A 12,174-nucleotide genomic window follows, 5' to 3' on the forward strand; every position below is an offset into this window, starting at 1 on the left:
ATGCACAGCCCTCGATTCAAGGAGGAGCACAGCAGAAACACCTATTTTCCGCACTCTTTTAGTGCCAGGCGGTCTTGGGGGCTTGGACGGGTATTTGGGTGTCTGATGGGTGTGCATCGCTGCTCTGCTTGCAGGGGCAACTGGATTGGAGAAGCCCCATACAAGACCGGCCGCCCCTGCTCTGAGTGCCCACCGAGCTATGGAGGAGGCTGCCAGAACAACCTCTGCTACAAAGGTATGTGCTGGGGGGCTTGGGGCACCCTCCTGGGTTGGGGAAAAGGCTGGAGCAAGCTTGTGCCTAGAAACTTTTAATGAGAAACCGCCACAGCTTTATACACCTTTTAATTAGCCATCCTTAATATTTTGACATCAGACCACGTGGTAAAGCAGAGGCTGCTGCTGCAGCTGAAAAGCCCTGAACTGCTTAAAATCTGGAGCTTGGAGTCAGTGTGTTTTCTCCGATGAAACTGAGAGCAAGCGCTCGGGTGAGGGGAAGCTGCTCTGAGCTTCCATGGGTTTGGCTCAGGAGCTCCGGCGGGATTTTGAGCGCTGGCAGGAGCAATCCCATCCTCGCAGGGTTTGTTTGAGAAGGGAATGTTCTCCGGTGCTTACCAGAGACGATGTGGGTGGGCAGAGCTTGGCTGCCTGCCCCACTCCTGTAGGGGCCAGGGACACCGAGCATTTCCCTCTCCCCCCACTTTGGTTTTCATGGCTGCAAAATGAATGCAGCAATTCGTGGCTCTTGGAGGAGAGGAGGGGATCGTGGATGGTTTTTCCTGACCTGTGGAGGTTTCTCGGAATAGAGGTCAAAAAAGTGGAAACCAGAGCTAACACTGAAGCAGTGCTACACCCCACCCCCTCCCCCAGCACACGGGGTTTTCTGGCATCATGCATTGAGGACATTTTTCTCCTCCCATGTGTTCTGCTTCACAGAGAACTGGGCTCTTAGAAGCAGGCAGGTTCCCTGGAGACTCGCCCGAAGCAGAGGCGTGTTTTGCTGCAGTGTTGCAGTCATCACTTTTAGCCTGTGGTGTTCGGGGGGAGGGCTCCAGGGTGCAGGTGGGCTGTGGCGGGGAGAGGGGAGGGATGCCCTGGTAGGACAGCAAGAGAGAACCACCATCCATCATCCCTTTGCTCGCATTGTCCTTCCCCTCACCATGAAGGACAAGAGCAGCGCACCGTTTTGGGTAGGACCAGCCAAGCCGAGCGAATTGTGATGGCACCGATTCCCGAATCCCTTTTCTTGGCTGCAGCAGCAGGCAGCTGCTTTTCCGGTGGGGGTGAAGCGAGGGGTAAGCCCACCGCAGAGGCTACAGCCAGGATCATGCTGTAGCAGGACCCGTGCCTTACCGGAGGGACGGCTGAAGCTATGCTCATGAGTTGGGTTGGAGAAGCAAACCCACAGGGGAGGAGAAAAGGTTTCAGCCACCTTCCCAAATCCTAGGGCCCCTTTTTTTGCACGTGCCCTTCAGCAAAATTGTGTTTTCCTCCTGAGCAAAAGGGCTGTAAGGGAAATAGAAGAAGAAATATCAGTAGTTTTTTCTCTAATTAGTGAGGATCATTTCAAACCTCTACTGTAAGACGCTTTAAATGCCATTTGATGAGCAGAGAAGCAGGAGAGGAGCAGCGCTCCCCTCTGTGTTGCACCTGCCCTGGCAATAGCCCTGCGCTGCATTTATCCGGCATTTCTGAATTTCCAACTATTTAAAATCAGACCTTTGTCAAACCAAATCATCTCTCTCCAACAGGAACCAGTCTGCCTTCCCCCGTCAATGTGAACATAATGTAATTATTTTTAATCCCCTCTTCTAACCAGATTACCGTTACGAAGATCCTGTCATCACTGAGCCGGATGAGACTAATGAAGTGGAGATCTCGCAGGTCGCGGAGCAAAATCCAGTGCAGTTCTACCCTCCGGAAAACAAGCCCAGCAAACCCATCAAGCCCAGGAAAAACGTCCCAGACTCCTACATGAGTAAGACAGCCTCTTTCTTTTTCAGCTCCTATAAGTTTTGAAATACCTCTGTGAGAGAAGGTGTGGAAACCGATGAGGAGGCTCAGGTTAAAAAACCACCTGCGAGGATGTTTGAGCGGAGGGGGAGGTAATCTGTGCAAAAATTCACTGTTGATTACAGCAGAAGCCTGCCAGAAATGGGGGGGCAAAGCTTTCAAGAGCCACTTGTGCCTTCTGCACATCAGTCTGCAATAGTTTTGTTCTTTAAAGGCATCTCAAAGAGGTATCAATGAACCGAAGGTCCTGCCATCAGTAATCAGTTTAGGAAATACTGGCTTTAGTTCCCGCTTAAAATACTCCACACCCAGCAGTTACCCACCTTGCAGTTGTTCTGGGTTTTTTAGTCTGCTTCCTCTTTACTACTTGCTTGGGAAGATTTCTGAAGTCATTTGTGGAGCTGGTAGTACTTCCTCAGTTGTTTTCTAATCGCAGTTAATTAAAAGAGACTTATTGTGAAAACAAGGTGAGGCAAGTCAACGCATCCTTTTCAAGTTTATCTACCAGCATCTCGAGAATCTGTAATTAAACGGAGAATGAGAGCTCTGACTGCCAACCTCAGGCTGTAAATCAAAGCCTTCAACTGTCAGATGTTTCTTCCTTGCTAATATTTCCAAAGACACCTGTCTTAGGTGAAGGGCTAAAGAGGCATGAACTGCTCCAGGCTGGTTGGTCTGTGATAAGATTTTATCTTGCTGTGCCAGAGACCCCCAGGAAAGACACATGATGGTTGCTCATCTCCGTATGAGAGCAGGCTGCGGCAGCCCCTTTCCTTTTTAAAATATTTATTTTATTTTTTCTCCCCAGCACAAGTCATTACCTGTGAAACCAAGATGAGAGACAAATGCAGAGGCTCAACATGCAACAGGTAGTGTTTTGTTGGCACCTCTTGGAGTACAGTGGAGAAAAGTGGTCTAAAGATGGTCCAGTCCTTGCAAAGATAGCATAGGCTATACCGTGTATTTTTTGTGACTATCCAGATAGATTTGTTTTAAAATAAACACTTAATTTCTCTTAATACTAAGCCTTCAGCCAAGCCTAGCGATAAGACTTAAAGCCTAGCAATAAGCCATAAGTGACTCGGTTTATTTTATTCAGCCCTGATGACCCACAGTTTCAGGTGTCCAAAATTATTTAACAAACTTTGGCAGTGTCATTTTTGAGCCTTTTTCCTGCATTCCACCGCTGTCCAAGCCAGACCAATAATTCATGGCTTGTCCCCTCCCAGCCAGTCAAGAACTTCTGGTTAAGGTTTCTGCAAAGAACGGGACAGTTTATCACTTGGAGAAAAACCAAATCCACAGAATCTAAATATTGGTCGGGCTTTTAAGGAGAGTGGAGGAACTGTTTTAAAAAGTAGCTATTTTGCAATCTTGTTTTTTAAATGGGCGAGTTACGTGAAATGAATGGAATGACTATGAAATGAAACAGAGTCAAAGTCTGTTTTTCTTGAATTGTTTTTTCGCCACCCTCAAAGATATGTATCTTTACTAGGTATTTGTGCCCAGCTGGCTGCTTGTACAGTAAGGGAAAGATCTTTGGAACATTTTATTATGAGAGTGTAAGTACCTTTTAATAGCTTATAGATGTAATTTGTGGAGCGTTAGCGGTAATAGCAGAAATTCTGGTGTAATTTGGCTTTTCCTATTCCCCAGTTGAGGTGCTGTAAAACAGTGCTAATGCAGATTATCTGTATTTTCCTCATCTTAGTGATGAAAAAACAGAAGCAGTCTGGAAAGGCAAAGTGATTCCAGACGAGATTTTATTATGAATGCCTTTAATGTGTAACGAAACCCCTGGGAAGCGAGGGACAGGGATCAATAGGCAGCTCTTACAAAGATCTCTTCGTTAGTGTGGGCAGCTGTCATGCTGAGCAGAAACTTTATATAAAAAACACTGTTAAATGTTGTAACTAAACAATGTTTGAGGCTGATTCACTGGATCTTGAATTAGCAAAATAATTCATAAATTAAGCATGGTCTTCCCATCAGAACTGCTTTTGGGGTGAAGAAAGCTGGAAGATAAAAGGGCTGTTGTGTACAAGCACGTGTGCTCTCCCCATTCTGACTGCGTGGCCCATGATACATCCTTGTCCTGCTTCTGTCATTGCAGACACCCGCCTCCTCCAAGTGGTTTCAGCAGAAATAATTTGGGGTTTGACTATTTTGTCGAACTGGAAATATTTCATACCGGTCGTTAATTTCCGGTGCTGCCTTTCTTCTAAATGGTATCTAAATGTGCGGGTTTGTTACTTCAGACAAGCTTGCCATTCAACCAGGCAGTGCTTAAAATAACAATACTAATAAAAGAATAAGGCTGCGTTGGGAGAGTAAGATTTAACGACCAGATTCCAAAGGAGTGTACTCAGCTCATTTTCCATTGGGGTGGTGGTTTAATTTCTCCTTCATTTTTCGCACAGCGGTTGGTCACCGTTGCTCTGTGACTGAGATTTATTTCACCTACTACTTGTTTTTGTGCTCTACTCAGTCATCGAGCATATGTCGCGCTGCAATTCATTACGGCATCCTGGACAATAAAGGAGGGCTGGTTGATATCACGAGGAAGGGGAGGACACCGGCTTTTGTGAAGTCCACCAGGAACGGCGTGGAGTCTTTTAGGTACTACCATCATGAAAATTCTTTATATTTGTGTTAAATATAAAAGCAGATGTTCAGTCATCTTTGTTACTCTTTTGTAGACATGATTCAAGCGGTTCTAGTACCCCTATTTTTTTAATAAATGTTTTTCTTTGCTTATTTTGCAGGAAAAGCAAGCCTTCAAACGCGTTCATGGTTTCCAAAGTTACGAGTAAGTTTTAAAAATTGAGAAGAAACCACTGTTGCTAGAGTTTTGTGGGATGCTTGAAAACGTGACTCCTTACAGTGTTCTTTTCTATTTTAAATGGTCATGTCAAATAGTTCAGTACCACAACTAAACCCTGGAGCGGTGATCCATCACCCACCATGGGCAATTCCACCACCAGCCACCTCCTTTCTCTGTAGGGATCTAAGAGGAAGGTACAGAAAGAGGTGGTCATTTCCAGCAGCAGCTCCTGGTGATGGATCACACTCAGGTGCAAACAGTGTCACAAGCTGTTGATAATAAAGGGATGGAAGATGAGCCATCCTTTACAAAAGCCTCAGACTAGAGCAAGCACCGTATATTAAAAAAGTACCTAATATATAATAATGTGGTAGTGTAATGAAACACATTACGTACAACAATATGTACAACATTAGTTTATAACAGTGGGTCATATTTATAATAAGTATATAAATAAATACTGCGGAATTCTACTATTTAAACAATTCCCACTTTCTGAATAACTTTGAGTAATTCCTCCTCCTCAATCGTTTTGATTAGATGCACTTGAGCTATTTTCAGGGACAGCTATAGGTGTCAGGTTAGTTGGACTCCACATCTGGAGCTGTAGTAAAAATGCACCTTCTTGCGGATCAGCTGCTTTTCCTCTGAAAGCTGTGGCCTTTTTAAGGCCACACTGTAGTATGGCAGCAGATTTCTGCTAGAGAGCTGGTCCTCTTCTCCTGGGTGCCTGCTGCTGGGAAAGGAGCGAGCAGCTTTCCTTCGGGTGCCCTCAGCTGGACGCGGCTCTCACCAGATGCGTTCCCTGACTGTGACTTGTGTTTTCCGCAGCAGCCTGAGCTGTTAACTGCAGTAACTTGCTTTCCTGTATTTATCCCTGCAGCACAGACGCTGGATTGCTATACCACAGTAGCTGAGCTGTGCCAGTTCAAAAAGCCGGCGACCCATTGCCCAAGGTAACACAAGCCCACTTCTGTCCAGCTGAAAGCTGCTCTGCTCCGAGGAGGGACAGCTTAGTGAGGGATGCTGCGGCCCCCAGACCTGAGGGCTGGTGGGAATGGAGCTGATTTTACCAGATGAACTGGAGGGAGGGGATTGGGAATGGCATGCTTCCTCTTGCCACTGTGCTTCTCTGGGCATCGCGATAAATTCATGTTCAGTTTTTGAACCTCTTCAGTAACGTGTAAGTCAGGCTACGTGACCCCGTTTCGATACAGCCCTGCGTGCGAGTGTGCAGCTTCGCGCTCCGGCTTAATTCTCCTGCACTCGCTGGATCTGGGATGCCGTTTTCCTCTCCACCTGAAAGCATTGAAGAATTTTCTTCTAGAAAGCTGTTTTGTGCTTTTGTGTAAATTGTGGTGGGGCAGAGGGGCACAAGCATTGCACAGAAATACAGGTACTCCCCTTTGAACTGTCGTAAAAGACCAATCCCTCTGTTACTGACTAAACCTCTTACGTTCTGCAGTAACTGCCAAATGTCATCTGAGGGGAACCGATAATAAAATTCACTGTTGCCACCTGCAGACCAGATGCAGGCACTTGAAATCTCCCAAGAATGCAGTTTGCTTTCCTGTTGAGCCTTGGTATAGCGAATAAATATGAGTCACTTGTTTTCTAGGATTTATTGTCCCGCTCACTGTAAAGACGAGCCATCGTACTGGGCGCCGGTGTTTGGCACAAACGTTTACGCCGATGTGAGTATGCTCCTTCCCCTGATGCCCCCCTGTATCACGATGCCTATATCCCAGAGCTGGGGTCGTGCTCTGCGATTTGGGGAAGGCAGTCAAACTCTCCATGCGATGGGGTACGTGTGGGTGGAGGAAGAAGTAGCGCCAACAGCTACGGCCCCAGGTTGGGGTGGGTGGGCTTGGGGAGCCCTTCCGCCCTCCAGCACTGACGCGTTCGCATGGACTTGGGCAGGTCACTTAACCGGCGGGGTATGGCGGGGAAGTCATGGTAGAACTTCTCCGCCTTTGCCAAGTGTTTTGGGATGTACAGATGAGCATCAAAGGGCTTTTATGACAGACCATCACGCTCTAGAGTTGGCAAAACCAGGCCTTGCTCCCCTCCCCTCTCCTCCTCTTTCTGGGAGCCGAACAGAATTTCTGAGCAGTCGGGACACAGCGCAGGGTGTGGAAAGGAAGCACGCGAGTTGGTTTTGTTGGTTTGTTTTTCTAAACTCTGCTCGTGGGGATGAGCAAAGGCTTGATGCTAAAACTAGACAAAGAGTAATTTTTTGGAAATCTCTTAATATCAGGCCTCTAAAAAGTGGATTGCAATATTTTTCCATTTGTGGGTGCGTCTTTTTTTTTCTTTTTTCTTTCTTTTTCTCTTTTTTTCTTAATTGCCTTTCAGAGATTAGAAATGCCAGCTCCCTGGCTGCTGTGTAGCTTGTAGGAACGTGCTTTTTTTTGATGGCCTGTGGAAAGCAGTCGGGAGATTGTGGATCCCCATCTTGGGGTCACTGTGATGGTCACAGCTTTACGGACTCCAGAATAAAAACAGCCTGCAGAAAAATCTGGGGCAAGCAATTTTGAATGCGATTTAAATAAGAACCTGTTTTTTATTTTATGTGAGACTGATTTTTGTAAAGGTAGAGCTGGGACTAGCTCACATGCAAATCCATCAGGCAGCTGCCGCCCTGCGGTACCTGCCTTCGTGCATGTTCCCACCTGCAGGAAATGGAAAATACTTTTTTCTCTTTTACTGAGGACAAAACTACCTCAGATTACCCCCCTGAAGGGGGCCTGTGATTACAAGGGTATTAGGTGAGGACCAGCATCCTGGGCATTGTTATCTGATTTGTTCTGACGCAAAAGGATTAGAGTCCTTTAATGAATTGCAAGCTCCATTTCCTACCGTACCTCCTGGGTATTGTTTCATAAAGGGGGGTATGGGCTGTGATTTGGGAGAAAAATAAAGCAGAAGGAAGAAAAAAAGTATCTGTCCACTTCCTAGAGGGTTCGGTTAACCTTTTTCTGGGCTGCTGTACTGCGAGAGTGTCATAGGGAAAGTGTTGAGGTTTTTACAGGGGTGTGAGATCAGTAGCAAACCTGGGAAAAGAAAGTGTGAGGTGCTGTGAAACGTGCTGCGAAGGGAGAGGGATTGATGCTGCAAAATGTTCGTCCTGGAAAGCTGACAAACAGAAACAGGCATGATGTGCCAGGAGAATTTGGGCAGAGGCTTTTCCCCGGGGAGCACAGGCTGTGCAGGATGCTCTCCAGGAGGAGATGCTGTGAGTTACCCCCAGCCCGCACCCGAGGAATACTTAAAGCAGGCAATAACGGGATGAGACAAGTGTTAGTCTTCTGAGAGGGCTCTTTGGCTCTAGAGTGGCACCTTCATGGCCTGGGGGGACTTGTGCTCCCGCTGTGTCTTCTTAAATACGTTCAAGAATAGAAAATGAAGCATTGTGCTCCATTTCCAGTCTGTGCTCCCTGCAAGGTGCCCTCTGGCCTTTTAACACCTTCTCCAAAGGTGCGATTTGCTAAATGCTGTGGCAGGTAAGGAGTTGATAGCCCAAGCTGTGATGACAAAGACGCTTGGCTAGTCTGTATAGTGACCTACCTCAGCTGCCATGCCTCTGAATTTGAGGGGAAGTTCCTGTTCTTGTAATGTCTCATCTTCCAAAAGTTCCACCATCAAGTCCTCAAAGCAAAGCCCAGCCTGGGGTAGAAGAGGGCTGTAATCCTGCAGAGTGATAAGAGGAGGTCTGGAGTAAGGTGGTAAAAAGCCTGTTGGTCAAAGCTTTGAGTAAGCAGCAGAACAGCAAGTCCTGGGAAGAAAAAAAAAAAACAAGGAATGCCTTGAAAAGAACATTGTTTAGGATGTCTCCCAGTGGAGAGTGTTGCAAATTGATTCAGGACGGTTAAATTTTATGAGCCAATTTTAGATTTACAGATTTCCCACCACATACTAGGGCGGGTTCACGGCGTATCTTCCAAACACACAGCGTTCCCTTGCTCCCTTGACCATATATAGAAGCAAACTACCAAATTGGCACTCAGAGCTCCCAGCGCTGCCAAGAGATAGGCCATCCAAAGTGATAAATACATCGGGGACAAGGCAAACCTGCCATATATGGCTGCAGGAATGAAGCAGCACGGCGCGTGTTGTACGTAGGAGACGGGAACGTCTGCCCTTGGCACTGGCTTTGTGGTACTTTGATTTTTAGTGATTGGGGAGTTTACAGGGTGCAGATTTTCACCTGCTGCAGTTCCCTGTGCAAAGCTGATTTTTGCATTTTTCTTATTCCAGCTTGCTGTATGCAAATCCTCTAGGGAGCTGATGGCCAAGCTCCTGCTCTGGCTAAGCCATCTCTGCCTTTGCTCTCTTTTCTGGATGCTTTGGGAGCTTAGTCACCACTCATTAGTGTTGTGTGTTCCTCCGGCTCTTCTGACTCTGCACATCTCGGGAAGCAGGGTGACGCCGTGATGTGCAACAGAGGAGCTTTAGTCTTTTCAGACGTGTTAATCTCCCTCCGCGTTCGGTGTTGTTTTACAGGGTAATGCCTGTCCAAAAAATACACCACTCGATGGGTGGTGTTTAAAAAAAAAAAAAGCCACCACATTCCGTTTTTCCTAGAAAGAAGGATAATTGGTGGTCAGTTAACTTAGCTCAGAAAAAGCAACTGGGTGAATAAACTTCGCTGAGGGGACTGGTCACTAGCAAAGAGTCTCACCGCAGCGGTTTCTCTGGTGCAGACCCAAGAGGCACTGGCTGGAAAGCTGTCCTTGATTCAGCTTCGGCCCTGGATAATCTCCCAGGCGCAGCTCCACCGCAGACGGGAGTGCTGGAAAGGCTGCTTGTCCTCTGTGGTGCTGGTGGATCTTGCTACAGCCAGGGCTTATGACGTACCTGCAAGATCTGGTCCATGACATCTTTTATCCCTCGTCCATCCGTAAGAGGGACAGAATTGTTTCATAGCTTCGTTACTTCCCCCCGCCATTCCCCACCCCCATCCCCGTTTTCCTTGATGGTAAATCTCCAGATATAACATAACTATAGACAATTTGCAAGTCAAAATAATGAAATATTTTTCAGAGCTCCAGTATCTGCAAAACTGCAGTTCACGCAGGAGTCATTCCAGATGAAAGAGGTGGTTTTGTGGACGTGATGCCTGTGGAAAAGAAGAAAAGTTATGTTGGCTCCTTAAAGAACGGAGTCCAGTCTGAGAGGTGGGATTTTTTTCCTTCCTACTTTCCTCTTCTTGGCCTCTGTGTTCAGTTGTATGTCACAGTCAGCAGATATCAGCTAGAAAGGCTGGTGGATTGGAAATACGTGACTTAATAGTGTCACTGTGAATTTTGAGACCCAAACAAATGGAGCATGTTGTCCTGCTCTTACCTTCCACGAGTGAGGAGCTGCTTTCAGATCGGTGTGAAAGGTATGAAATCTTGTTTAAGCCTCATTTTATTCTATGTTACGCCAGCCCAAGTCCGAAATAATATGTGGGTCTGGGTGTGTTCAGCACATTAAGAGATAAGCACAGGTATTTCTGCAGCTTTCAGCCTGGGTCATGCTTTGAGGCTTGTAATTGGGATTTCTATTCAGTTCGGGGGTGCGGAGTGGATTTGTATTTGTTAATTTATTTCCTCTCTTCTCTTTGGAAGAAGAGTGAGTAAATATCTTGAGAGGTGATCGAAAGTTCCTGAAGGACTTGCCACCCTTGTAATTTTAATGCAGTACCTTGGGCCAGCCTTGCTGGTTTCAGTGAACAATTGCAAATCGATGCTTCCAAAACTGCGTCTCTGCATGACGGCAGTGATCAAGTCTCAGCTCGTTCAGTTCTTTCTACTTTGAAACTTCTGTTTCAGTCTGTGATGTCAGCTATAGGTGTCATGGTACTGATTTCTCAGAGCCACCTTTGCAAAAATAGATTTTTCCCACTATTATGGGATGTTTTGGTCACTACTAACGTGATGCTGTCTGCTCCGTGTGGTTCCTCTTTTATAATTATCATAAGAAATACAAACAGGTTTGCTGTTTTTATTCCAGCAGTGGGTGTATCGGAATGCTGTAGAGCATCTCAGAAAACAAAAATAGACTCAGATAGAAAAGCTTGAGGCATTAAATATGGGCTTATTTGGTATAGAACTATCAGGGTCAGCATTTTGCAGTTCTGTGATTCACAGTTCAGTAGATTGGAGTTAGGTGACAAACCTCCTGTACGTGTGAGTTCTGTTCTATCTCTGTCTTGCTTTCAGTTTTCTTTTATACTAACAGACAACTTTTTACTTGGATGGCAAACTCTGCCCTAGCTAAGAATAAACTCTAGCACTAGCAGCGACACCCAATATGAGCACCCAGTGCTGATCGAGGAGGTGAGGGAAACCGAAGACGTTCGCGCAGCAGGGATGAGCATGGAGATTTTTAAAGTGTTATTTACCCTCAGCCATAAGGAGCACCTTCGTGCTGGGAGATCTTCCATGACAGTGAAACAGCTTTTCGAAGATCACGGTGAAAAGCTTACCTTTAGGACACTGGAAATAAGCTTTGGCAAAGATAAATACCCAGAGAGGTGTGGGAAAAGGTTGCCTTTAGGATTTACTGGGACTTTTACCCTTTGTCAGAATGTTTAATTTGAGGAAATACGGAATTTTGCCTTTTCCTCTGAGGAAATAAGGACTGGGAACAGAAACAAGCCCTTGCCCGCCATGCATGCAGCTACCCCCAGCAGTTCCCAGTCGGGGGACAGCTCTGCAGGCTGGAAATGAATATCCATATTTATTGTCATTTAATGTGAGCTGATCTGGCTGCTCCTGCTGCCAGCACCAGGAGACGGGCCAGACAGGCTCTGGGAACCCGCCAGCCTATTTGACAACTGTTTTTTAGGAAAACATGTTTCTCCTTATGCTTGACTCTCTGCATCAGGGAGCACAGTGTTCCTTGGACAAAGGCTAGCACTGTAAGAGAGGCTGTTGCTGCTCCTTTTGTTGGCTTTGGCACAGTAGATCGGGATTGAAAACACAAAACAAAGGCGAGCTCGTGGATTTGCGCCCCTTTGTTTTCATCCGTTATCTTTCTCCTGCTCCTGGCAGGGCCACATCAGCGCAGAGCTAGCGCACTGAAGCAGCGCACCCCAAAGGAATTCAGAGTTGCCTGTAGGTTTATTGCACTTTGGGTCCTGCAGCCACCTGCATTTGGTTCATTACATTTTTTTTTTTCTTTTTTTCTTTTCTCCAGCTTGAAAAATCCTTCAGACGGAAACGCTTTCCGAATTTTTGCTGTGAAGCAGTAAATTCCCAGGGAAGGCACAGGTTTCTTCGGGAGAACGCTCAGTTGATCTCCAGAGACAGGAAGGCTCCTCTGACGGCATCCGCTCTGACCGTACCCTCCTT

At 46.4% G+C, this 12,174-nt stretch overlaps 1 protein-coding gene across 2 annotated transcripts in view; it reads left to right on the forward strand.

Moving 5' to 3' along the window:
* Positions 1-12,174, forward strand: part of CRISPLD2 (cysteine-rich secretory protein LCCL domain containing 2) — a 22,199-nt gene extending 10,025 nt beyond the window's left edge. The window contains exons 5-14 of one of the 2 annotated variants that reach the window (XM_010146033.1): positions 135-241; positions 1,832-1,975; positions 2,819-2,879; positions 3,506-3,572; positions 4,499-4,629; positions 4,776-4,819; positions 5,718-5,790; positions 6,453-6,528; positions 9,878-10,011; positions 12,020-12,174. In XM_010146033.1, coding sequence (XP_010144335.1) covers positions 135-241; positions 1,832-1,975; positions 2,819-2,879; positions 3,506-3,572; positions 4,499-4,629; positions 4,776-4,819; positions 5,718-5,790; positions 6,453-6,528; positions 9,878-10,011; positions 12,020-12,074 — 892 coding nt within the window. In that variant the 3' untranslated portion in view covers positions 12,075-12,174. Of the gene's footprint in view, positions 1-134; positions 242-1,816; positions 1,976-2,818; positions 2,880-3,505; positions 3,573-4,498; positions 4,630-4,775; positions 4,820-5,717; positions 5,791-6,452; positions 6,529-9,877; positions 10,012-12,019 lie in introns of both variants that reach the window. The other variant, XM_010146032.1, reaches the window with a different exon arrangement.

This window comes from Buceros rhinoceros, unplaced genomic scaffold (assembly GCF_000710305.1).
Source record: "Buceros rhinoceros silvestris isolate BGI_N320 unplaced genomic scaffold, ASM71030v1 scaffold2342, whole genome shotgun sequence".
NCBI classification, from domain to species: domain Eukaryota; kingdom Metazoa; phylum Chordata; class Aves; order Bucerotiformes; family Bucerotidae; genus Buceros; species Buceros rhinoceros.